Consider the following 26,647-nt stretch of genomic DNA (forward strand, 5'->3'; position numbering starts at 1 on the left):
AAAGGCAGAACTAGACCCACGTTTTGTAGTGTCTTCATGAAGGGACAGAAGGAAGTGTTGTCAGTTTAACGATGCCAGCAAGCTGCCTAATGTTACACATCCTTCCAAAGCTAATGTGTGATGTTCTTGTCTTGTCAATTAAATGGTGACAGATGTTGCCAACTCACAACTAATTTGGAAGAAACTCACCTGTTGCTCAAAGTGCCAGCAGCCCACACTGAAACGAACTGCCAAGCTCATCCTGACTGATGCAACCCGGATATACAGTACTATATAAAAAAAATCCCTTTTTGCTCTCAAAAGAGGCTTGGAACTTGTTAACAGTCTCATTTTTCGCTTACAGACGCATTTCTCATCTGGCGCTCAGTGAAACAAAATATTCCAGCTCTTGTTGTGCAGCTTCACACGACAGCTTTATCAGCACAAGTTGCCATTCTCTCAAGTTCGACTGTCTAATTAATGAAGTTGTCAGTCACACGGTATCCAGGGAGAAGCAGTAGTCCGTATTTGGGAGACTTCCCACAGTGTGATGTGGCCTTGTTAGCACTCTTTTTGCACTATTTAAGGAACACTGTAATGGTTTGAGTTCCTGTAACTGGTTTTGTTATGTATACTACTGTTCATGGCGTATTGATTCTTATAAAGGGTGATGAATCACCCTTTTGCTTTGTGTGGTTTAAGAAACTTGTGCGTCATGTCTGCTGTTATCTTGAAATGTGCTTTGAGACGTGTTTGTAGTCACACTCGGGTTTTGTTTGATTTCCTTTAATCAGTGTATGCAGTATTACACTCTAATCCAGTGCAGTGACTTGTAGGTATCTTTACATACAAAGACATTATAATGTTAATGTTATTTATAATGTATTTGTGATCAGCAGTTGTGATACTCTGGCATCTGTGGTGAACAACTCATGTTATTTTCCTGCCCAGGTCAAGAGAGTGTATCTTGTGTCTCTTAGATGTGTTTATGACCCTCAGTGTGTTGACGAAAACCTGAAGAACACATTACATCAAAACCTCAAAGAGAGAGAGGAGACATTCCTCTATACCAGCCTGTTGAACCTGGTTCAGCCATGGTGGTCCTGGAAACCACTCAGGACCTTTAACCCTGATACAGATGACTTTTAGACCAAGCATGGGTTCAAAAATGTATATTAGTTCAATCATTTTGAATCTGTTCATTTTAACTTTGTAAGCCGCAGACACTCCACTTTACATGGAAGAGTAGATGTATTAGGTTGTCAATCTGAAGAAGTGCTGTTAGAGTGTTTCTATATTACAGGAAGTATGGGTATTATGACTGATTTCTGCTTTGTAAATCATTTGTGAAATGTTGGCGTCACTGTCAGACGTGAATTTCCTGAACCTTTAGTCACGATGCAGCCAGTGCTGTCGAATAATTTGGAATTAAACAAGCCAGTATTAGTCTGCTCAGCACTTGGTTTGTAAAAATGTATTTAAGTGACCTTGTTAAGATTTGAAATCAACAGGAAAAACTGAAAGTTAGACACACACAGCATGAAAAGATACGGTTACTGTATTATATTACATATTAAAAGAGAAGGAGAGAAGTGGATGAGAGGAGACGTAAGTGAGAGAGAAATTAAAGACAAACCTGGGAACGATAAGGTAAAATTCAATTAAAGGACCATTTTGACAATTTTCGCAGCTGCACCAACGCTGTCATTTGATGTTTACAGTGACGTAGTTTGGGGACGAGGAAGAACTACAGGCTATCCCAGCTTGGTTTTGTAGTCTCTGCCTCCTGGTAGCCAGGGGCCGTGTGCTTAGACGCCACTCAGAAATAAAACTTCCTTGTTCTCTTTGCTTGTATTGCAAACTAGCTACATTCCCACAGCGAAAATGGCGTCCCAAAATATGAGTGCAGAGGACGTTATGGACGAGGATACATTTTACATCAGCTCTATTTATTCAAGCCAGTGTAGGTTTGGAAGCAGGAAAACTCAGCTTTCATGGTCAATATAGCATCCACTGAGGAATTTATTACTTCAGGTGACTGCATTTACTGTCAACACTTATTGGACATCCATATAAAACGTGGTGGAATTTACCTTTTAAGTAGCTTAAAAAAAAACAAACTGAATATAGAGAGAGTCAGGTCTGTTGAAGTGGAATATAACTCTGTTGGAAGTTGCTAAAAGATACCAGTTTACCAAGCACTCCTGCAAGATATTAAACAGAAACGGCAGCAGTCATGATTCCTTTCACAGCCTTGAGCTTGATAAGCAATATACCTTATTTAAGAAACGGATAAGGAATTGTGGGGTGTTTGATGTTCTCATTTATATTTTGAAACGTGAAATCTGGGTTTGCTACCGTGGGGAGAGACTACGGCACGGCTGAGATCTTTGTCTGTTTACTGATACAAACAGGACGACTCATGGCTCCTCAATCAATACTGCTCAGTTCCATCAGTGATTCAGTTAACATGTCTTACATTTATGTCTCACAAAACACATGAAGTCATTTTGATGTGAATTCATCCTTCGTTGCCTTTTTTAACCTCAGGGATTGGGAAACAGCTGTGGACTGAATGATGAGTGTATGACTAATTTCTGTAATGGTGGGCTGGAATGTCAGTGTGTTTGTCCACAGTGATAATGAGGAGGGAGGAAAGTTAAACATTAGATTGCTAAAGTAGATGTTCACAAGGTGACTGGACACTTTTTGTAGATTTAAACAAAATTTATGGCTCGACGTTGCAAGGTCTCTCTAGCTTTTAGCAATTGAGTTGTTTTATCTCCAAGTTATTTCAAAGCAATATATTTTAGGATAGAAAGGTTGTCTTTGCAGTGTTGTGCCGTGTTGTCCTGATGGTAGTTTAATTCTCATACAGGCTGCAGTGTGTTCTGTGAGACGATGTGTTCAATGGAGCTGCGAGGCCCCGCGGCAGTGGCACACAGGCCTGCAGGCTTTTGATGCCATGACAATAGCGAAAATGAACCGAAACCGGATTACACCAGTCCTGCATTCCTCTCCAAACCTGTTTGACACACACACACACTAATCCTGCGCGCACAGACAGACAAATCACTGTAGCAAGCCAATACATGTCTTACACACGCTCCAAGTGCAAAGAGAACACTTACCAACAGGAACAGTGTCTGCATGTGTGTACACATGCGGGGAGTCAGAAAACTTATTAGTAGAAAGTCCCAAAATAGTGCTATCATTGAAATGATCACCATGAGGCAGTGTCAGAGCTGCTTCAGCATTCAGTCAGTTAACTGTCTGCATGATCAGTATCACTGAACACGGCATTTTTAAAAAGGAAATTGATTAGTCTTTAAATCGGATTCAATTCACACCTTTTTGTTTATTGTAATCCGTTGCACTGTGTCAAAACCTGCTTTCCATTAACACATTTAAACCTCCTCCTAGTGCACAACATGGTGAGTGATTAAACCACAGAGCAGCATGAACGAATAACCTGCAGCCAGCAGTTTCAATGAAGATCCACACTGACAGCGTGCGTCAGTGAGCAGAGCCACTTGGGGTTAAAAAAAGGTCACTTTGCCTTTATTTCGGTAACATTTTGCAGGTGCACTATGCCTCTAAAGTGCTACTGTTGGTTGAAAATTGCACTTCAACTTCCATATTTATTTCATGAAGGAGATGAACAGTGGCTATCCAAATGCTGTAGGAACCTTCCTGCTGCAGTGGCTCCATAGTGACTCCTATCCTCACTTAAGGCATCAAGCATATGTTAAAGGACTTGTTCGCAATGTTTTGCTCGCTGTGACTATTAGAAAATCTCTTCTGAATGTGCTTAGAGTGTCAGTGATACGGGGGACAAAATCCACAGTCCTTATAATAAAGTGTGCATCTTCCACAGTTACACTCTTTTTAGTAAAAGAATTCCCTCTTTGTGTCTTGACGGACAGCGTTTTGCTGTTCAGCTGCAGTGGAAGGATTAAAACAAAAAGACTGTAACTCTGGGAGATATCGACTTGATTTGATTAATAAGGACGGCTGAAGCTTCATATTAGCTTCAAATAGCTAATATTTGAACAGAAGGAGGACTGTAGATCTTGTCCCCAGTCACTTACATTGAAAGTGCATTATAAAGGGATCTCTTAATGGCCAGTGTGAACAGGAGATTATAGTAAGAAAACCATTGTGTCAGTGTTCATATCAGCACCTGACTATTGTTTTAAGACAGACTTGAAAAATTGTGAACCAGTCCTTTAAGATTACTGATTTTTTTTTTTTCCTTCTAATTTTAAGATGCATTTATTTTAAACTAAGGACGGGCGGTGCAGCTAAATTATGTAGAACAGCAGGAACCACTATATAAGATTGAGACAAGGTAACAACAGATGCAAAAACTCAAACTGTGAATGACACTTTTCTCTCCTTTCTTAGAGAGATGGCTCTTACAAGGTTGTAACTGTATTGTAGCTGCGGTTAAAGTAACTGTCACACTTTTATTCTTGTGAAATCTTTGTTGCGTGCGTCTGTATGTAAGATGCTGACAAGATGGAGAGTGGCACATATTATATGGTGTCTCTGTATGAACTTGACATGTGTCATCATGCTGGGTTCGGTGGAGAATACATGACAGAATGTTTATGTTGTATCACAGCCTCAAGTGTCTTGTCAGTACTTGTCAGAACAGGTGTCTCAAACTCTGATCGCCCCCCTCTGCACATCACTCCCTCTACTTCATGCTCTGTCATTCATTCTAACCTCTCTGGTTCCTTGCAGGAGTTTCCATTTATATGATGTCTCTCTGTCTTATCCGTGTCTTGTTCATTTCCTCCGTTCTCCTCTTACATTTTCTCATTTCTAAAGCTTTCTGCCTGCCTGCTTCTCCTGACTTATCATCTGTGAGGCGAGGAAGGCAGGTCATGCAGGCAGCTCACTCAATCTTGTGGCAGCCCATGTTTTGTGCTCGACTTTGTTTGAACAGAGACTCTGGAAAAAGTAAAGTGTTAATCTTCTACTTCCTTTTCAGTTCATCTTTTTTTTCCCTCTCTCTCTCTCTGTCATTTCATTGGCATTTGACACCATCACACAGAGACTTGACAAATTTCACTTTTTTTTTATTTTTTTTTAACAAAATTGCTATGATTACAGCTGCACTGCCTACATTGATTACACAGCAAACCGTCCGTGACACTGGCACTGTTCACTAAACTCACAGATAAGATGGTGCGATGATCTTGAGTCAGTGTTTCAGGATAACTCACGCTGTCTCAGTCTCCCATGAAATTCCAGCTAACTTGTAATCTTCATTCTCATTGGCAGAGCAAAACAACACACACACACATACACACACACACACTGTGTTGTACCTGACGGTTAAAAACCGGTGTTTCCCCTCTTATCATGAGCACTAATACGTGCCTCGACTGTCTATGCACAGTGTTTTGGCGATAAAGCTGCAGATAAGAGAGACATAAATGCACAAACATTGAAACCACAGCAATTAAGTCAGTTTGTCTTTACAGTTTAAAGGAGACAGTTGTCAGTTGACAGACTTTGTCTCCTGCTTTGAAGTCATGCAAGCTCGTGACTGAGTCCAGGATGTACATAGAGATCTGGGCAGTAAACCAATATCTGCTAACACTTTCATGTTGGTAGACGGGTTTCTCCTTAAAAATGTACAATAAAATCCACGCCTTAAGCAGATCTTATTTATTACCTGTTTATTCTTATTATAAAGATACTGGTTTCTAGTTCATATTGTTCAGTCATTTTTAAATATTTATGTAGCTCAAAATCATAAATTTGTCTCAAAATTGGTCTGTACAACTTAAGACACCCTCAGATAAAGATAAAGACTCAACACACAAAAAACACCCTGATGTAAATGTAAACTTTTTGGTCATTTTTCTCTTCTGAATACATAAATACTGAAAAATATTTCTTGATCATTAAAAGTGCTTTTTTGAATTAAACTTTATACGCATGAGGAGGTCCTCATCTCAGGTTTTTTAACTAGTGTAATCTGGCATTAATCTAGTTAATGTGTTTTTAAAACTTAACATATTTATCAAACTATAACCATACATCTATCTGTGTAAATTTAACATAGTGAATGTGTGCACATCCAGTATAATTATCCCTTATTATTACCTCAGCAGACTCCATACAAACCTCTCAACAGGACCACTCCTGTTGAGACCCTGGTTCTAAAAACTCAACCATTCTAGGAAAATGCATACAGTTAAAATAAAGCAACAATGTGACTTCTTCACAGTCGGTTTAAATAGATAATCCTGCATGTTAATCATACCGAGTGAGCCGAGATGACTCATCCATAGCTGCATAGCATGTTATGTTTCAGCGTCATCATGCATATGTGTGTTCCAGATGACCGTGTTAATCTCTGCGGCCCTTCTGCTGATTTGATGAGTGGATGACAAGGTTTTTTACAAAGGCTTCACTACGCTGTCACTTTTGATCTGCTGCTCAGCTTAACGGCCATGGACACGACTTTCTCACCCTTCCAGACTTAATATTTTAAATTTGTGCGACAGATGGTGATTTTGACATGGCTTGCGATCAGAAGCTCGCCCATACTGGGAACCACTCAGAGGGCAGTGTCAAGCAGTAACCAACTGTGGCTGCACTGTGTTGACAGTAAAGACATTGTCAGTAGGACACAGTAAGACAAACCTGGCAGGTAAAGGTAATTATATGAACTCTTTGTCTTTCAAACAAACCCTTTTAAGGCTGCTTATAATCAGTATTTACTTTGTGAGATCTTTGTGACACCAGAGAAGATAAATAAACACATAAGTTACAATAAAGTGCTGCATGACTTGATGTCAGCCACTGGAATGGTTTTGTCCCACTTGGATCCATGTGATGTTGATGATGCAGGACAACAGTCGCCAAAAACTGTCCGATGAATGACTTGAATAAATGTGTAATGTGTGTTTACACCTCCTGGTTAATTTGCAATAAAAAGAGCCCATACAGCTTTGACAGTTGAACCTAGAAATGTTCACATCACATAACTTTCTGGATCAGCCCAAACAAGGATCACATGGAGCGCTGTGGGCGTGAGTTGTGTATATAAGTGTTCCTTTACCGCACAAGGATACTGAGGGCAGAGCCTGGCGAAGGCTAAGACCAGCCTACCTCCTGCTGAACAGAGGCTCTATTGTGTGTGTGTGTGTGTGTGTGTGTGTGTGTGTGTGTGTGTGTGTGTGTGTGTGTGTGTGTGTGTGTGTGTGTGTGTGTGTGTGTGTGTGTGTGTGGGGTACCTGACAGAACACCATTGATCCCTCTTGATCCTTTTTTATGGCTGTACAACGTAAAGACAAAACGAGAGCGAAGGAATTTGCTCCTTTGAGATGCGATTGTTTCATCATAGTCTCCTCTCTCAACACGGTTTAGTCAAATTGTCAGTGCATTAAACTTGCTTTAGTCTAACCACTGAACACTGGGACCTGTAGGAAGATTTCTTTTGATATTCCCTTGCAGTGATGCCTTTGATGCTCTCAAGCTTGTGTGTTCTATTGTGATAATGTGTGCAAGCTTACTATCTACAGAGTTAATACGCTGATAAATATGGGATTGGTGGGTTGATGGCGTCTTTGATGCTTTGAAGTACACACATTATTTCAGCCTGTGTGTTACTTCAGAGGCTAGGCAGCAGGAGGACTGTCATGCCTGTGAAGTGCAGAGGTGATAAATGACTTGGCGTAAACCTGTGATGTATGTTGTTGACTTTGATAATCCTCAACACACTCCATAGTCTACTACACTGTTAGCTCTGTGACGTAGGACGAGCACATATATCCATATTTTACTCACACACACACACACACACACACACACACAGAGCGGTGGAATTCAGTGTTTTCATTCCCCCTGATCTGGACTGTCAATCAAAGGTACTTTGGCTGTGTGCTGCTGTTGCAGCAGCACCATCCAGGCCACATAAATTCCACCAATACCACCCACCCACACATATAAACACACATGTGTACAGTGCACACATACACACACACACACACAAAAACATACCCTCCCACTGTGTGTCAGATTTATTTCTATCTAGATAAACTGGGTATCTGTCTCCAATGATGCCGTTTCTGCTGCATAGTCTGTAAAGCAACTGAAAATCTATAGCTGATGGAAAAGCGTTTTACAGCGATTCTCTCTGTCATCCCGCAAGCTAGAGAACGATTTGATTCCCTGGTCTGTGACTGAAGATCTATCTAGGAATTTGTTTTACAGTTAGTTGGCTGTCTGTTTAACTCAGGCTCATCCTGAGCATCGGCCAGTGACGACAGCAGAGGATGCATAAGTTCAGAGATCAGGGTCGCTACGATTGCATGTTCTGTCTGTCGTCTGGAGGACAGCGGTGTTTGTGCTCTTCCTGTTCCCAAACACATGGGTGGAAGGGTATTTTTGGTTTACAGTGGCCTTGGAATACTATCTCTCTTTCTCTCTTTCTCTCTCGCTCTCTTGCTCTCTTTTTCTGAGGCCTGAAAATATGAAACTGTTCGGAATCGAAACTTTGAGGGCCTTTATTTCATAGTGGTACAACGATCAGCGCGGTCTTGATACGTTTGATATTTTCCTGATCTTGAAATTCGTTGTGTCTGTCTGTCAGCGGACACATGTGCACTAGTGGGAGGTGAAGCGCAAACATATAGGAGGTTCGTTTAAAAGAAGCAGCCTAAAAGCAGTGGTACTTTAAGGGAAACTGGGTCTTAGAAGTTACGCTGAGAACAAAAATGTCTGTTGTTGGTGCAAAGTCACTCTGCTGGTAAATAAGCACTTGAAGAATATGCACAGAGGTATAAAAAAATGCTTAAAATGTAAATAAACTATTTAAATTAAACTCCTTTATTCAGTAGATGTGGAATTAAATAATCAAAAATAACTCCCCAAGCAGCAGGATAAATATTTTGATAAATCTTAAACTGCCTATCTGAGAGGTAGAAGACATTATTCTACCTGTTCATGCAGAAGTTGGATAACTCGTCCTCATCGGTCCTGTGCGTTACAGTGCTAACGATGCTGTATCACATTTTACGATTCAGTGTCAGATACAGTAGAATTATGACTCAAATAGCATCTGATTGAGTCAATGAATTATATAAACTGCTTTCATTTTTTTATTTATACACTCATTGTACTAATTAAGTGTTAAAAAAGCAGAATATTGTAGTACTGTGTTCATGTTCATGTTGTACTGCGCTGAAGATTTTTGTTGTCATGCTTCACTGTGACTGGCACAGTGATGAAAACAATGATATGAATGGATGAGAGTATTTATTAATCATTATACCGTCTGATCCATATTCCAGCTCTTTTGCACTTCGCCTTGCTGCACATACATGCTACACAGGCTGTGCATCCAAGACCTACTGCGTTGTGCTTGTCGTTTAGTTTGCGCAAATAAAATCGGAGCCTCAGTCTCAGTCTAAAAAGCTCTGTACTTCTCTGCCCTTATCTGGTCCAGTTCCACTCATTCTTCATGAGTTGAAAATCCATCAGTGTTGAATAGAAGCAGGATAATAGGAAGCAGAAGTAGCTGTTGAAGCAGCACCATGAATGAGCCTCTAGCAGACGAACTGCACTTCAAAGCAGAAATTAGTCCGGCGTAGCGTCACTAATACAGGTATTAGAAATTAATAAAACTACTAATGTAAGTAGTGGTATGGGCTTTTGTGATTGAGGGCACAGAATCTGACCCGACTCTATCTCTGTTTCCTCCTCTGTTCTTACCGTAATCATCCCCACCTCCACCCCCCATCTCTCTCCAAGAAATGGAGCAGAAACTTCAAAGTGCAGAGAAGCAGCATGGCCAGCAGCCTAACAGCAGCGTAATTGCATCATCACACAAAAACAAAATGTCACCGGGTGGCCTTTTAATGACTCCCTCCACCCCCTCCACCACCAGACCTGAAGCTATTTTAGAAACTGTATGTTGTGTGTTCAATGGCCAGTGTTTACAGAGTCACTGATGCTCTTTGATCCTTCTCTTTGCCCTCCTCATATTAACTACATGTTCATTTTTAGGCAAATCGATGTTGAACATCTCACTACAGATGTTACATCATAACTTGACTATGCTCCTTGACCTTCAGTATTAATATGCTTCTGCGCTGACAACAGCCGTGGCCGGAGGCATTGTGTTTTTGTTGTGTCTGTCCATCCGTACGTCCCTCCTGTTCTTGTCAACATGATATCTCAGGAAGGCCTTTAAGGACACAAACATCCACTTGGACTTAAGGATGAACTGATTAGAATTTGGCAGTCAAAGGTCAAGGTTTTATGACCTCACAAAACACATTTTAACTCAAGAATTCATATGCTAATTATAACCAAGTTTAACACGAATGTCTACTAGCATAAAACGATGAAGTAATGACATTTTATATCCAAATATTCTCTAAGACAGCATGTTTCTCACTGGAAATGATTCACTGGAATCATACATGTCAATATAGTGATAACTTTCATTTCACTAGTAAATACACTTAATACCTTTTTCTTAAATTCCTTTCTAGTTTACATTGTGATGACTGATTCTCCACCAGCAAGACTCTGTCAATAATTCTCCCAGTCTAGTGAAGCCTGGAGTAAAAGGTGACTTGTAGCACAGTGTTGTGGGAGTTTCATGACTGAAAGTTCACAGTTTTCATGCTCCAGTACAGCCCGTATCCATCCCTGCCGTGCAAAAGTCAGAGACCCTGTGCTGTTACTTCTCTCATAAAATGTGAAACCATATCCATGTTAGAAATGGAGTACTGTATTAAAATAAACTAGTTCCTGATTCCATATTGTGAAATGGGCCTCAAGTTCCTGAAAGGTGTGCTTTGCATAGAGAGCTTATCTACATTTCATCTGTTGGAGCCACTGAAATTATATTCTGAGAGTCAGTTAATACAGAGCAACAGGAGGTATTGGTGGTATGTAAATGCTACCTTTTAGCAAACACTGATTGTGCTGATTACCTCTCCCACAGTCTTCACAGACACCTTCTTTTTAAGGCCTCAGAAAATGAATCACTAATACTTTGGCTCAGTTTGAAAATATGACGAAGGCTTTTCTTTACATAGACTTTGATTTGGTTTTTAGCTGAACAGCAAAAACAGTTTGTAGTAAAGGTCTTCTGGTCTTTTGATCAAAATAAAAACTGCAGCTTGTTGCCTTACTGGAAAAGTGCTGCTTAAGATTTCCATCCTGATATAGTGTGAATTGTGCACTGCTCTTATGTGTGTCAGAGAAAGCCACGAGCAGCGAGCTGTGATACAAAGTGATTCTTAAAGTTTTTCATTCCAGACACCCTACTGTTCTTCCATCTGTTCCCACAGAGCTAATGTCGCTACACCAGCACTCAACATATAGACTTCATGGCACCCCACTAAGCAAATATACATTGTTATATAAACATGCACACATACGCTGAAGGCAAATATATGTTCTTTTGCACCAGTGCAGGAGGAATGTTTGCAATGCAACCATGCTGACTGAATGACTGAGAGGCAGCTGGACTCAGAATGTTTCTGGGCCTTCTTGAACACACTGTTAAGCTCCTATAATTTACAATAGTACAGAAAATTATGGTTGTTTTCAGTTCATCTATTAATAAATTTAAAGTTGAAACAATTAGTTGATAAATCGAACAGTCAAGTGACAGAAAACTATTTTGATAATTGAATGCTAAACATTTTCTAGTGATCATAAACAACTTTACTGTGTGTTTACTTTGTGTTTTTTTATTTCAGACACTGCAGAATTACATACAAAAGTCAATACAAAGATGCAAGTAGATGCAAATTCGCCCCGGGGCGGCCTGAATTGATGCGAATATGCATCCACTTGAGTTGAAAATGTTTCAACTTGAGTGATAAATTTGTGCATATCCCAGAGCTTTATGAATCTACTTTATAAAAGTACAGAGAGGAAAGGAAAAAGTAGAGAGACTGGAGGGAAATAACTGCATCTGGAGTCTCTAGTGCAGCAAAAATTTGCTTCACATTCTGTCTTGGACTGTTGGTCACACAAAAAAAAGGCTATTTGAAGACAACAGCTTGGAAATTGTGACATTTTTCTGCTTTTTTCAGACAGTTTGTAGACCAAACAATTGATAAACCAGAAAGGAGTCAGCAGATTAGTTGGTAATGAAAATAATCGTTAATTCATCGTTTAGTCTACACCCACACAGTTGGGTTTTTTTGTTTTTTTTAACCAACCAACAGTCCAAAACCCAAAGGAATTCACTTAACAATGTTACAAAAAAGCAGATTTCGAGGCTGAAACCAGCTATTGTTTCGGCATTTTTGTTTGACAGAGAATTTAAAATGAAAACATTCTCGACTCTTGTGTTTTTGAAGGATTGACTATTTGGTACTTTGTCTCTGCACTGGGGTTATTGTTTCTCATGTGTCTGCTCTTCTTTTTCACCTTTGACCATAGCAGCTTCAGTGCTCTGTGTGACTAAGTGTGCGTGGGATATTAAGGGAGAGAGAGACTGTGAGATGTAAACCGGGAGAGACTCTGTGTGTGGGAGGTCATACCACTGAGGTCAGACAACCTACGACTTGCTCAACTGGAAAGTGTTTGTGTAGGATACAAATTATTGCCTTGAAAACAAAACAAAAAAAAAAAAATCTGTCTGTTTTAATGGAACTGAGGCTTCAGTCATTGTAGTCATCTGGGTTGGCTTGTAACATCTGTAATTAAATTCTGTAGCAGCCGAGCTGTGTTTCATGGACGTGTGCCATATTTGTGTTTTACTACTGCTGTTTGCTTCTGAGATATATTAGATATATTGTGAACAAGTGCAGTTTTTGTTCAGTCCCACAGCTCATTTGTGGGTTTCCATGCTTTCTGAATACCACAAGAAGATTGTGGGAGTTGTGTGAAAATTCACAGTTAAGGTGCAAAGTTTCATAGTTAAAAGATTTTGCATTCGTAAAACTTCTAATTAGTTTTATAATGTGGCTACTGTCCAATAAAGAACAGAAATGATTTACAGTAAATTAATTAAAAAATGCTCCACACCAGCGGTTCCCAACCTGGGAGTCAGGACTCCACAAGGTAAGTGTAAGGGGTCATGAGATGATTAAAGGCATAAGAAAGAAAAAAACATGTATTTTTCTGACTTTTCTCCAAGGTTTGCTTTTTCTTCCTCTTTGGCCCACTGACAAACCTTTAATAGAACCAGTCCAAGCATGCAAAACCACTCTTTGATTTCATTGCACAGCTCATATCCGCAGTAATATCATAACCTGTGATCAAAAGTAGACATTCTTCATTTTAAGGGGTCACAGGCCAAAAAGTTGGGAGCAGATCAGTGACGGAAAATTAGACAAATATTTAGGGAGCAACTTTTGCCCCCACTGTCTACAATGTCGGAGCATTTACAAAATTTTGGGGGCACGTTTTAAAAACTAGTAATTATAGCTTAAAGTTGCTGTTTTTACTGTGAATGAGCTCAGATCAAAATGCATACAGTAATCAGCACCTTGTGTAACCACAACCACCTCAGTAAACACCGTCTCATTTGTAATAAGTGTCTACATTTTCTAACTACAATAATAAACACATAAAAAGCGAAACAATGCAGGCCTGATTTTATTTTGGAGGGCTCTTCAGTATAAACCACTAGATGACAGTATAAGATAATGATCATGAGATCATGCCAATATTTAACGGCCTTGATCTAATTAAATTTACCAAAAGTTGTGGCTGGGGGGGGATAATGTCATAATCAGTTCTCCTTCAAGTCAAAACCAGTCTGACTTGGATGATTTCATCGTTGTGGGTCTGATGTATTGCCTGTCATAGCCTCAGGTGTTTCACAGAATTACAGACTGGTAGCTACAAGTACTGTCAAATGAGCCAGAATGAGTGTAATATTCCTCCTTTATTGATGCAACTCTGGAAATAACTTCAGTTGAATGTTTTAATAAGCTTTATTTCATCCCCAAATGTAGCCTTGCTGACATTTTGACCATGTATGAAATAACATCATAGACTCGACTGTTGAGCACTGCATCATTGGTTATTAGACTGAAAACATATCTTCTAGATTTGGGACTAAAAAGCTTCACTTCACTTGGTGCATTGAGCTCAGTAATGTTAGTCAAGGGCACTGATCACCCCACCAGTCACTAATGTTAGCTAACATGCTTGACCAAAGACATTTTAAAGTTAGCGTTAGCATTAATGTTACTCACCATAAGCAAGTCGATGATGCTTTCTTGTTTGGTGACCATGAGCTGAATACTTTTTAACCTTTTCGCTTCCTTTAACGAGGTCATGATTAGCTTTTAGCTCTCTAAGGCTACGTTTGAGTGGATGAGCTCTGTATCCCTTACAGAAGAGGAGAATCGTATTATTCACCTCTTCAACACCAAATCAGTCTATTTTCCATTTTTCAGTCGTAGATGCGGCGACTTTCTTTGCCGTCTTATTGGCTGGGGGTGGCGTTGGTGACGGGTTTTCTTCGGTAACAGTTGGAGCTTTTTTAACGAGGTAGCGGTCCATCACAGCAGCCAACGTCACTGTAGGTGCAGGATCGCCTGGCCTCAGCAGCGTAGTGTGAACAACAGCAATGTTTGTGTGAGTGTGTGTTAGAGACAGAAATAATAAAATAACGGCTTAATGTAGGGTTGGGATATTGGCCTAATCTGGTAAATATAAAGTTGTGTCTTTCGAAATCTTGGGGACAGTTTTTGCCCCTCAATCACGGTTTGTAGGGGCATTCTGAGATTTCTTGGGGCATTTTGCTCTTGCCCCCTGTTAATTTTGCTGGATCAGATTGACCTGAGTGTGCTTGTTAATGATCAAGCAAACAAACAAGACTTTTTACAGTTTCCCTGTTCTTCCAATTCTTGAACAATCTCTTGCTTTATGTCTGCCCTGTACAAGATTTTTTTCTTACTTTTGTGTCACAGACAGTTTTAGGGATTTGAATCCCAAACCGGTCGCCACATTTACCGCCACCTCGTTCCCCTCATGCCTTCTTCCCAACCATCTTGACTTTCTCTGTCTCAACTTTTTGACTTTGTCAGCCTTCCCCTCTCTACCCTCCTGTATCATGTCTAATTATCAAAGTCAGTGTGTGTCTACGGGGAGCTCCTCAATACCTCCTCATCAAAGCCTCTGTTTGTGTTTGCTTGTTTATCTCTGGCTGCTATTCTAGGCGCTCTCCTGGAGCCCTGATGAGACACAAGCCTCCACTCCCTACGGAGGCTTATACTGTAAGCTGTCACTGCACCTCCAGTCATTCAAAACACAGCCAAAATGAGATTTTGTCTCTTTCTACCTCTGTTGCTCTTGGAGGGTGCATTCTCTCCTGTCTCCCAATCTCTCTATATATTTATCTATATATATGTATATCTTCATATGTCTACTGAACATTCCCTCTGTCTCACCACCTCAGTTCTTGAGAGAACTCTGGTGCAATGAAAAGCATGCCAGAGATTGTTTCCCCCTTCCCTCTTCTTTCTTTCTTTCTTCTCTGTTCTCCCCTTCATACACAGTACACTTATGTTTATTTTTTATTTTTTTATATGGGTATTTTTCCCCTATGACCCCTATGGGTGGTGATAAGGAGACATTTCTCACTATGATAACTAACAAACCCTGAGGACCTGAAAGATATACTGTATCGGAGCAACAATAGCATCAGCTTTACTTGCCTTGTGGGTAGAAATGAGAAACCTCATTTGTGGAGTGTGTATGTGTTGGGTGGGGAGGGGGGAAGGAATGAGAGATGTGGCTTTGGGTAGATGTGTCAAAGCTTATTTTGTCAGCTTGCATGTGAGGTGAAGAAAATAACTTTTATTTTTTGCAGGTTTGAAGTGTCTGTGTGCAGTTGTATTTTTAATGTAAAAGCTAAAGTCACCGTTTGGGTTTGATCTTCTTATTGCTGTCCTCAATCATTAGCTTTTTTATGGGGTTGTATGTTATGTATCTGGAGTGTTTGAGGTGTGTGTGTGTGTGTGTGTGTGTGTGTGCATTGGTAAGCACACGTTATGTGCTTCAAAGCTCTGTGATGGCGATTAGCGACACAAGTTGTGACAGTGTGGCATTTGTTACAGAAGTAGGGCCCCCTATTATTCAGATATCGCCCAATGTGAATTCCCAGCCTCTGTCATGGCTAAATGTGTTTTTGGTGTAGGACAGAGCTATTTACACACCACAGGGGATTGTCAGTGACTGGAAAATTATTATGGTCATAACATTAAAAACTTCCAAATTCCAATAACAGTGTTTTCATTAAAATTATTCTTATCACATAAAGACTTTTTTATGGAACCCACCCAGTGCAGAATTGCATGTTGGCCAAAAATAAGTGTTGTTTCTTTCCTGTGAAGTTTTTTTAAGAAGGAAAGTTTTCTAAAAGTAGAGTTCTGATTTTTGATGGCGGGGACCCAACCAGTTAAGGCAGATGGCCGCCCAGCTAGAGCCCAGTTCTGCTCAAGGTTTCTTCCCATTAAAGGGGAGTTTTTCCTCTCTGCTGGGGGAATGTTGGGTCTCTGTAAATTAAAGAGTACAGACCAGACCTGCTCTATGTGAAAAGTGCCCTGAGATAACTTCTGTTGTGATTTGGTGCTATATAAATAAAACTTGACTTGTCTTGACTTTACTCAGTTGCTGTGAGCTGGTGTGACTCTAGACTATGCTCTGTCATGTACCTCTGAGTTTTGGGGAACTCAAATATTGTCCCATTTAGTGTCAGCTGCAGGGAAAACAAATATTGCTGATGCTTATTTTCTTGGAGATGCCTGAGGCTGTCGTGATAGAAACAAGAGGCTTGATGGGGCGTGGGGAAGGCGTTTTTGGTGAGGTTGTGAATGGTGTGGGGGACTTTGGGTCATGGTGGCTCTGCAGATGAGGGCGACCCAGATACTTGTCCAATTACATGCTTCACACTTTAAGATCTTGCCTCTGATCTTGTGCTGCCACTCGTCAGCTGCTGCCTCTGTAACCTCTGATGTTGGAGTTTTGGGACCAACAGTTTGATTCTCTTCTCTACATACTCTTCAGACCACAGACATATTTTACACTTGAAAACCATGTGGCACAAAAACATTGACATCTGAACATAAGAAAATGCTAAATAGGGTTTTTAAACGATTGCAAATGATTCATGTAGTCAGACTTCAGTCTCTCAGTCCAGTGAAGGCTGTAAGTTCAGAGAATAAGTGGATCCACTTGTGTCATATTTATTTAACCTTTGACCCTGTCTCGTTGTGTCACAGGTGCCAGGATGGATGAGGCGGAGAAGTACAAACAGCGACTGGAGGCCATTGCTGTGAGTCCACACACACACACACACACACACACACATACATTTATCTGTGTATACAGAGAAAGAGAGGGTAAGGAGACTTAGCTTTGCTCTCTGAGCTGCTTGTAACTCCTAAATAATTAAGTGTGCAGTGTGGTGAGCCAGGGTGTCCCTGGTCCCATGAAAACAACACTGAGTTGTCATGGGGACAATTTCTCTGAGCGTTATGGGATATAGACTATACCTGATGTCTGTGGTGATGGTGTCCTTGTGGCAGATGGTTGACCAGGTGTCCCTGTTTTACTTTCCCAGTGATGTTTAATTCACTTCTGTCTCTTCCTTTTCTTTGTTTCTGTTTAATAATTTACGTCAGCTTGTTTGCAACGTATGTCTGGATGTTGATCTGACTTTCCCTGTCCATATTTCTTTTTTAGTTGAATAAAATCTTACTCTTTTTACTCTCACTCCCTCTCTGGCAAACTCTCAATATGCATACATTCATTCTCTGTCTTTGGTTTCTCTTCTTCATCCCTACTTGTCCTCTTTCAGGAGAAGCGTCGGCTGCAGGAGGAACAGGACAAAGCCAGAAGAGAGATGGAGGATGAGAAACTGAGACTACAACAGCTCAAGGTCTGACACACATATCAAGATGATCTAACCTGTCTCATTAATTCACACACACACACACACACACACACATGCAGCCTTACAGCTAAAATTCCAGCTTGTTAACAAGCAGATAGCCTCCAAATGTATTTCCTTTTCCCACATACATACACACACAAATGAAATGTACAACCTTCCACATTTCCTGGTTTTTGCAGGTCTCTCGCAAGGTTAGAGGCAAGCCTTCCTTTGCTGAAATCAGTTTTTATACGAGTGTTTACACACTCTGCAAGTCACAGAGCTGCTCTATTGTTTTCACATCATTTCCAGACTGGCGTTCCCACTTCCTACTCCACTGTGTTACGCTGCCCCCAGGCACATTCCTCAAATTGTGTGTAATCTGTGCAGCATGTGTTTGTGTGCATGCAGGTATGCATGTGTGCGCTGGTGTGGTCATGCAAGTGAAGTGTTTTGGATATGCTCAACATATATGAGTATGTGGACAACACCTGCTTCGAGAGAATTTCTTCAAATTTGGCACAAATGTCCACTTGGACTCAAAGATGAACTGATTTTGGTGGTCAAAGGTCGAGGACATTGTGACCTCATGTCCGTCCCGTTCTCATGAAGGCGATATCTCAGAAACGCCCAGAGGGAATTTCATTACAGGTCACCGTGTCCTCACAAAACACATTTGGCCATAACTCAAGAATTCAAATGCTAATTATGACAAAGTTTCACGCAAATGTCTAACAGCATAAATTGATTAAGTGATAACATTTTATATCCAAAAGGTCAAAGGTCAACTTCAGTGTGACATCATGTTCTTCTGGCTACTATTCAATGCCATAACTCAGGAACAGAAGGGGAGATCGGGACCATATTTCACATTTGGTCAGATGCTGAATTGGTGACACTAATCTTTGGTGGAAGATGTGTGTGAAGCATAAATGTTTTAGAATTTGTATCTTCTTTGCATTTTGTTTTCTAAGGTACTTGTGTGAGTCCAACCTCTTCATTTCTTCTTCTTCTGTTCCTCTGGTAGTCCACCACAAGCTCGTTAGTTTTGCTGATATTGAGCTTCAGGTGATTATCGTTGCACCATGTGATGAAGCTCTCTATCAGTCCTCTGTACTCCTCTGTAAAAATAGTCTGTAAGTGTAGACAGCATGTTTAACACTGGAAATTATTCACTGGAATCATACAAGTCAATATAGTGATGACTTTCATTTCACCAAAAAATACACTTAATACCTTTTTATTAAATTCCTTCAAAGTCGTCACTACAAATACTTTGAGTCTGGACAGACATGATTATAAACTGCAACTTGACTGGTTGACAGAGGAATACAACCGTAAGGCAGTATTTGTAGCTGATGATTATTCCAATACTTGCTCTCTTACAGGAGGTGATATTCTCATGGCTTTCAGTACATTCATTAGCTTTGACATTGACTCTAACCCCAGTGTAGATATAAGGATGTGATAGGAGGGAGCAGCAGCTTGTATGCTGTTCCTGACCTGCAGGAAAGTATAGCAACGGTTGTGTCGAGCCAGCCAAAGGCACAGGGAAGGGAACAGAGCAGGGCTTGTTCTTCGCTGCAGGAGAAAACACAGAGATGGTTTTGTGACGCTTATATTTAAGTAGGTAGCTACTGACTAACAGTTGCCAGATTTTGGAAACATGGGGCCATATAGGCTAGAGGGGAGTGTGGGTTTTCAGATGCTTTCACCTCAGCAGCAGAGTGAAAAGACATCATCTGGCTTTACACAGTTGGAGTATGGCTGCTGTGAGAGCTAGTAGTAGATTTTAGAGCATATAACCACATAATTACAATTAAAAATGACGATCCTGGTTATTTTACTAGATGAAATGTAATACTTGAAAGTTCCCAGCAGATTGACTCTTTATTCGTACTTGTCAGGGTCAGACGAGTGCTCCTTGAGCTGGTAAGGATTCATTGTAGACTCAAGGGCACTTTAGCAGCACAGATGAATGCTGGAAAAAGATTCTTGAACCAAGGTCAGTTGATTGTAATATGGCTGTCACACTTACTAAGTCACCCTGCAGCCATTGATATTAGTCCTAATGTACGGTGGAAAACACAGCTGTTTTTTTTTGTTTGTTTGTTTGTGTAAATAAAACATTAATCTGCCTCTTGACAGTTGCATGCTTCCAATTATCTCAGTGAGGTGTATAATATCTACATTGTGCAATCATTTGAAGAGTTTCCATTCATTTCTACTTCTACATCTTTTAAAAAGAGGAATTTAGTTTTTCTGAAGACGTTCTGCAACAAATAGCGATGGAAATACATATGTGGAGTAAATAATGGTAGGCTTGACTGATAAGCCTGACAAATGGCACTAAACTACTATCATCACTGTCAACAATGTTTTGTTTATTTATGACAGTCACTACCGTAAAGTATGTAGGGGAGGTGCCAAAAAGAAAGTCGGGCAAGTGCACTGAATGTATGAACCTGTGACTGGAGTTACTAGTAGCTACAAAGACTGAACACTCACTAGTTCTTCTTATATAAACTAGAACACAGTTCATTACAATCATAACATCATTTTCATGTCACTTTCATCATTTGGGTTTATCATCAAGTTTGTGAAATATGTCCAACTTACGTTGACCTGGAAGTAAAAACTTTCCAACATTTCTTTGGATATGGATTTTGTTGACTGATGTACTCACTTTAGTCCAGCTAATGTAAACACAACATTGCCAAAGTTTGCATAAAATACACATTAATGTCCTGGAAACAGCTGTGAATGCTTTGGAAAGGTGGAGATACTGTATGTACTGTAACACAACCCACATTGTTAGTTAGAGAATCACACGGGGCTAGCACTTATTAGTGGGGGTGTAATGAATCCATTATATTTTAAGATGACATTAAGTATATAGACGCCTGTTTAGTTTGAGAAGGACTGTCTGGCTTTCAATAGAAACTCCCACAATTGATAGACTTGTGATGGATGTGCCTCTCATTGTCACACAAACACAGACAAACAGCATTTAAAGGGTCTAAAGAAGGATGATGACAAAACAGTGACAACTAGATGTTATTTAATTGAATCTTAGACTTAAAGAGATGCTGTGTTGCTGTTGTCAGGCGCTTATAACAGTCTAGAAGATGACATTAAGAGAGAAGTCAGCTCTACAAACTACAGAGAACTGAGCTCTTGTTTTAGTAAAACTTGAAAGTACTTTGTTTGCTGTACTGTTAGGAGGCATGGTAAGTAGCCAAAGGCAGCTTTCTTTCGCTGGGTCATGTCTATTTACTAGAGCATGCTAGGAATAAGACAAGAAGTGCACACATGCTGTATTTCATGCTTGCTTTCCCTCCGTTTGATAGCTGAGATGAAGACTGGTTACACTGACTCATAGGTGTTTCTCTCTTTCTGTCTTCTCTTCTCTTTCTCTCTGTCACTTTTTTTTTCACTTCTCACCTTCACAATCTTCAAATAACCACATTTCACTTTATTCTCCCCGTGTCAGTTTCTCACTCTGGCCAGCATGTCACTGCTCCATACATCTTTCTCCTCCTCCTCCTCTCTCCAATCCTCACTCTTTTGCTTTGGCTTTGTATAAAATCACTCCCTTGCTTACTCATTTCCCTAAATAATCACTTGTTTACTCTATGGTGAGCAGCACATTAAGATTTCCAACACTTTTGAATCATCACGTTTGAATCATCGTTTTGCATTGCAACCGATAAGTGTAGTGTATCTAACTTGTCTTCCATCTATGCAACACACATTGCACTGTGGGACTGTGACTTATTGACACAGTGGCTGTTTCCAGAATCACGCCATATTTACTCGCATGGCAAGGCAAATGTATTTATATAGCACATTTCATACCAGAGGCAACCCACAGTGCTCCACAGAGTACACAGACAAAAGCACAACAAAACTAATGATAAAAACACACAGAATAAACACAAACAACAACAAAAATATACAAACACCTAAATTTAATTTAAAAAAATCACTTTATAGAAGCAGGCAAATCATAAGGACAGTAATAAAAAGCGCAAGTTGCACCTATATAAAATTGTAGATCTGGCCACATAAAATACAGAGCGTTACACAATTTAATTAAAAGCAATGGCAGACAGGTAAGTCTTTAGTTTGGATTTGAAAGTAGAAGTTAAAGGCCACTTCACCATGTTTTGACTCTTGGAACAACCAGTAATCCAGAACCAGCTGACCTGAGAGCTCTGCAGGGTTTGTACTGGGTCAGGAGATCTGATATGTATCTAGGACTTCAACTGTTCGGTGATTTATGAACAAACAATAATATTTTAAAGTCGATTTTCTGAGAAACTGGAGTTATATGCTGAGAAAGTACTTTATTGAAAGCACTTTATTTACCCTCCAGCGTTTTATTTGAGTGTCTGCATTCTGAGTGTGTAAATGTGCCCTCAAAAAACGTCTGAGCCAGGCCAGGCTGTGCCCAAAATCAGTCCCTTGTTCACACCGTAGTTTACACAATAGTAAGCAGTAAATTGTAATTTCGGACACTTAATCATCATCATTTTGAGGAGTCATCGGCTGTAGAGTCACCAACAATAATTTTCACATAGAAGGCAGCACATTGCATTGTGGTATTGTTAGCAGAAAGTAATGTCCATGCCAGGGACACTACTGTTTTCATTCCATTGTGAACTTTTTGAAAGTAGTCAGCACTTTTTGAGGGCGCTATATAGTGGATGAATGTAAGCACTAATTCAGACACTCAAAATGGCACTGTATAGTAAACAGGGAGTGATTCTGGACGCAGCCTCTTGCTCTCATCATACTGCTGCCGGCAGCAGTTAGTTTCAGTTGAACATTCTGTTGCCGGGGGCAACCACAGCTCAGCTCAACAACAGTTGGTGTTAAACTGAGATTGTTAGCTAGCTAGATAACTGTTACAGCTAACTGTGACCAAGCAAATATTGAAAGGGATCTTTTGTCTACTCTCAAAATACCTTCTGTGGACCGTTATCTGTAGGTACTCGTTTATTAGAACTATTTTCTGACTCTTGTAAGTGTATGTAGATTTTAAGGAAGTGTTTAAGTGTCAACCAGGCTTGACATTGTTGCTAGCTATCTGTCCATTGCTAATTAGTTAGCGTTATACTCTCTAGGTTACTGTTGATTTGCTGTTGGGCTTCTGTTGATGGTTTGTAACTTTTCTTCTCTTGTTTATTTGATTAATAGGTAACTAATACTTTTCATTAAAGGACATGTAACAGTTAACTCATTTGACAGTTAGCGTTAGCCTATGTTTTTGTTATTCCAGTTGCTAATTAGATGTTACAAATTTGGTTTATCTTTTGTTTATTGTGTTGTTGTTTTTCATGATTTGTAATCAAACATATGATTCAGATCATTTAACTTGCAAATACAGGTTTCACCCTCGAAAATCTAATACTGGTCAAGCTCCATTTGTAATCACTAATTGCATTATTTTGCAAAAATTGTATGTATAATTTATATTGATAATATATTTATATAAAATCAGTTTTTAAAAGAAAGTCTATCACAATGACTAAGCACTTGCAGCTTAATAAAAGCTGAGATATTAGAGGGATAGCTACCATGGTATAAATGGCACTACATATCAATTTACAGTATATACCATCATATTTCAATTGAAATTATCTTGGAATTACTAATTAATAACACAACATAATCTGCATAAAATACTACTGAAAGTTGACTCACTCTCTCCCTCCTCTCTCTCTCTCCCTCTCTCTCCAGAGAAAGTCTCTGAGGGACCAGTGGTTAATGGAAGGAGCTCCTTTGTCCCCAACCTCCCTGGACGCCCAGAGCCCTCGCTCCCCTCTGTGGGGCTCCCAGGCCCAGGAGATCGAAAAGCGCATTGACAAGTACAGCTACAGTGTGTGTGTGTGTGTGTGTGTGTGTGTGTGTGTGCGCAACATGGAGCTAGGAGACCAGGAGACAGTTAGCAGAGCAGACAGAGCATGAGAGAACTGTCACATTTTTGTTGTATTTGTATAGTTGAAACTTCATGTATAATTGATAGTTGCAGCGTTCCCTTTTCTATTTTTGTTTTCTTGTCATTTCTGCTGTTGTCGTACATTATGTATGCTTTGGCAAAGTTGAGATTTAATTCTGCCAGCACTGAACTGGGAGAGTGAGAGCGTAATCCAGCCTGCACACTTGCCAGACAGGACTAGACTTTTCCTTATTGTAGTGGACAATGTTGTCAAGTCCCTGAAGATTTCACTCCTATATCCCAATCTCATTATTGCAAAGGTCCACGGCTCTGCCTTGCTTTCCAACAAGACTCCTCACACACACTGTACATGTCCTCTAGGGGGATTTAAACACACTGTCTTAGCATAGACATGTGCCTACAGTAGGGTCACTTAGACTGGGATCATAAATAAATCATATCTCGGATCATGTTTGAATGTGTGTACATCATAATATTTAAAAGCATCATAAACTAATAGTGTATTGTTGATATAAATTTGATGTGTTTGTTGTGTGTGTGTGTGTGTGTGTGTGTGTGTCTGCACAACTGTGTTACTGTCTCAGGTTGCAGGCAGAGAGTCAGCAGCTGGCAGAGGAGGAAGAGAAGCTGAAGGAGCAGATGGAGGATGGCCAAACGGTGAGGAACTTGTTCACACACACACATGCTAACACTCACCCGCTCACTCTGTGGACACAAAGGGGGGGTTGGAATATGTGTCGAACAAGTTTGCTCCATCATCTTCCATTAGGCGGAAATTTTCCCACAACTTCTGTCTGTGGCTTTTTGCCATAGATAATGTATTTCCTCTCTTAATGTACCTTTTGATGTAGCACCTCTTGTTCAAAAGCAGGAACTTTATGAATGTAAGCTGCCCTGATAGATAAACAATTCAGCACTTGATCCACTCTAGAATTGTTTCACCTCAAGCCAAGCACAAGTTTTGGCTTGATAGTATAACACAAGAGTTGTCACTGCTTCAGGTTCTTTTTAGTAAGGTAGTTATCATGTGTTCATCTTAACCTCGGCTTTTTAAGTTCAGCTAAAATCACCTGGATACATAAGCGGTGGATTCCATTTTTAATAGCTGTTACAGCTGATTAGCCATGCTGGCTGTGATAGATCAGACATTTAATGTATGACTACCCTCGATTTGGAACTACAGCACATCCAACAGGCCCTGCCAGAAAATCTGTGGTTCAGTGGTCAGACTGAGAGTGACTGACAGCTAATATCTGGCAGCTCAAACAAGCACATGAAGAAGATTTCTTTATCAATTTTAGTTTGCTTAATGCTGTCTTATGAGCCTAGGAATGTGATAATATGTTGAGGTTCTTGAAAGTGGGCTTTTATTTGTAACAAGTGCACAAACACACATACATAGGATAACTGTCCAATACAGTACATTTATCTATGCAGCACGGGGCCCGTATTTATGGCATTTCACAGTAAGACTAACAGACTGTGATGTTGTTTTATGATGACATGTTGTAGTTCTCTGACAGTCTCGGCTTGAAACATTAGACAGTAGTAAGTTTGAAGTATGTTAGAGAGCATCACTTTATAAAATGTAGATTTTGTGTGTATAGGTAAATGCAAAAATATTAATCCAAAATTAGATGTTGAAAGGATATTTGGAAATATGTTGTTTAGCCTACATAGCAGTAAACAATGGTATTTATGTGGCTTAAAAAAATAAATGTTAATTAAGTAGGTATAAATAAAGGTAATTCAACTTTTTTTTCATATTCCCTTCAAAATACAGCATTTTCATTATTCCAGTTACCGTATATTTTATTCCATCTCTTTCCCTTTCACCCAACAGGAGTCAGTGAAAGTGGCAGAGGCCGGAGTAGGTAAGTGTGATCAGATAAATGCTTTAGTACAGATAAATGTTAAGATTACAGTGGACATCTTTAGAAAATTGCATTTAAATTGGCTTCTCACCAGACAAAGTGATAAATTGATGCAGATTTCACCCTGTCGAGGGGTCAATATGAGCATTTTAAAGTCCTTTGACAAGCTCTTAACATCCACAGTATATAACAAAGTGCAGAGCAAAGCTTTGCTGGCATCCATCTGTCTGCCTTTTTCAATGCTCACACTGTTCAACCCTCAGACACCTTATCATTATGAAACCACCCTACGCAGACACGCTGCTTTTCTGGCTGCCACCACCTGTAGGCCAAAGCTACACTTCTAATGCTACTCTTAGTTAATTACATCAGCACATATTAATTTGATCTAATTTGTTTAATGTTTTGACTCCTTCCCAGTTTTTTGATCTTTGTGTGTAATGAAAAGAAGGACAGTCTTCTGCCAGATTTTGTTGTTATTTGTGTTGAGTGACACTAACATTTCCCTCGGGGGATAAATTAATCTATCTAGCTATCTATCATTAATATAATGACAAGAAAAGTTATCCAAACAAGCACAGATGTATTGATTATGCCACATTATAATTCTCTCTGCAGTTTGGACTTCAGCTGGTAAGCTAGTAAGACGTGCATCTTAGTTTGATTGAATATTTTAATTTAAAGGCATAGATTGCAAAATTTGTCATTTGAGTGTCATTTTCTAAAAACGACGTCCTTCTTCACATAGTAATTCATGTATTCTATACTGCATACTGTTACCTGCTAACATTGCAATAAATACAAATCTTTTCCTTCTCAGAAATAGTCCAAGATGCTGTTTTGCAGAATGGAGAAAACAATGCAACAGGATTAAGTGGGTATAGAGTTAACTCGTTTGTTATAAAATGCACACAGACATGCATTAAAACATCAACATAAATC

The 26,647-nt window shown here is 39.8% G+C and overlaps 1 protein-coding gene across 4 annotated transcripts in view; it reads left to right on the forward strand.

Moving 5' to 3' along the window:
- Positions 1–26,647, forward strand: part of palm3 (paralemmin 3) — a 37,635-nt gene that overhangs the window by 4,719 nt on the left and 6,269 nt on the right. For 2 of the 4 annotated variants that reach the window (XM_067579737.1, XM_067579728.1), the window contains exons 2-7: positions 17,214–17,266; positions 17,792–17,872; positions 23,612–23,739; positions 24,416–24,488; positions 25,675–25,705; positions 26,526–26,579. In XM_067579737.1, coding sequence (XP_067435838.1) covers positions 17,222–17,266; positions 17,792–17,872; positions 23,612–23,739; positions 24,416–24,488; positions 25,675–25,705; positions 26,526–26,579 — 412 coding nt within the window. In that variant the 5' untranslated portion in view covers positions 17,214–17,221. Of the gene's footprint in view, positions 1–17,213; positions 17,267–17,791; positions 17,873–21,307; positions 22,856–23,611; positions 23,740–24,415; positions 24,489–25,674; positions 25,706–26,525; positions 26,580–26,647 lie in introns of those variants that run through there. The other 2 variants (XM_067579745.1, XM_067579756.1) reach the window with 2 other exon arrangements.

Source organism: Thunnus thynnus, chromosome 3 (genome assembly GCF_963924715.1).
Source record: "Thunnus thynnus chromosome 3, fThuThy2.1, whole genome shotgun sequence".
Lineage (NCBI taxonomy): Eukaryota > Metazoa > Chordata > Actinopteri > Scombriformes > Scombridae > Thunnus > Thunnus thynnus.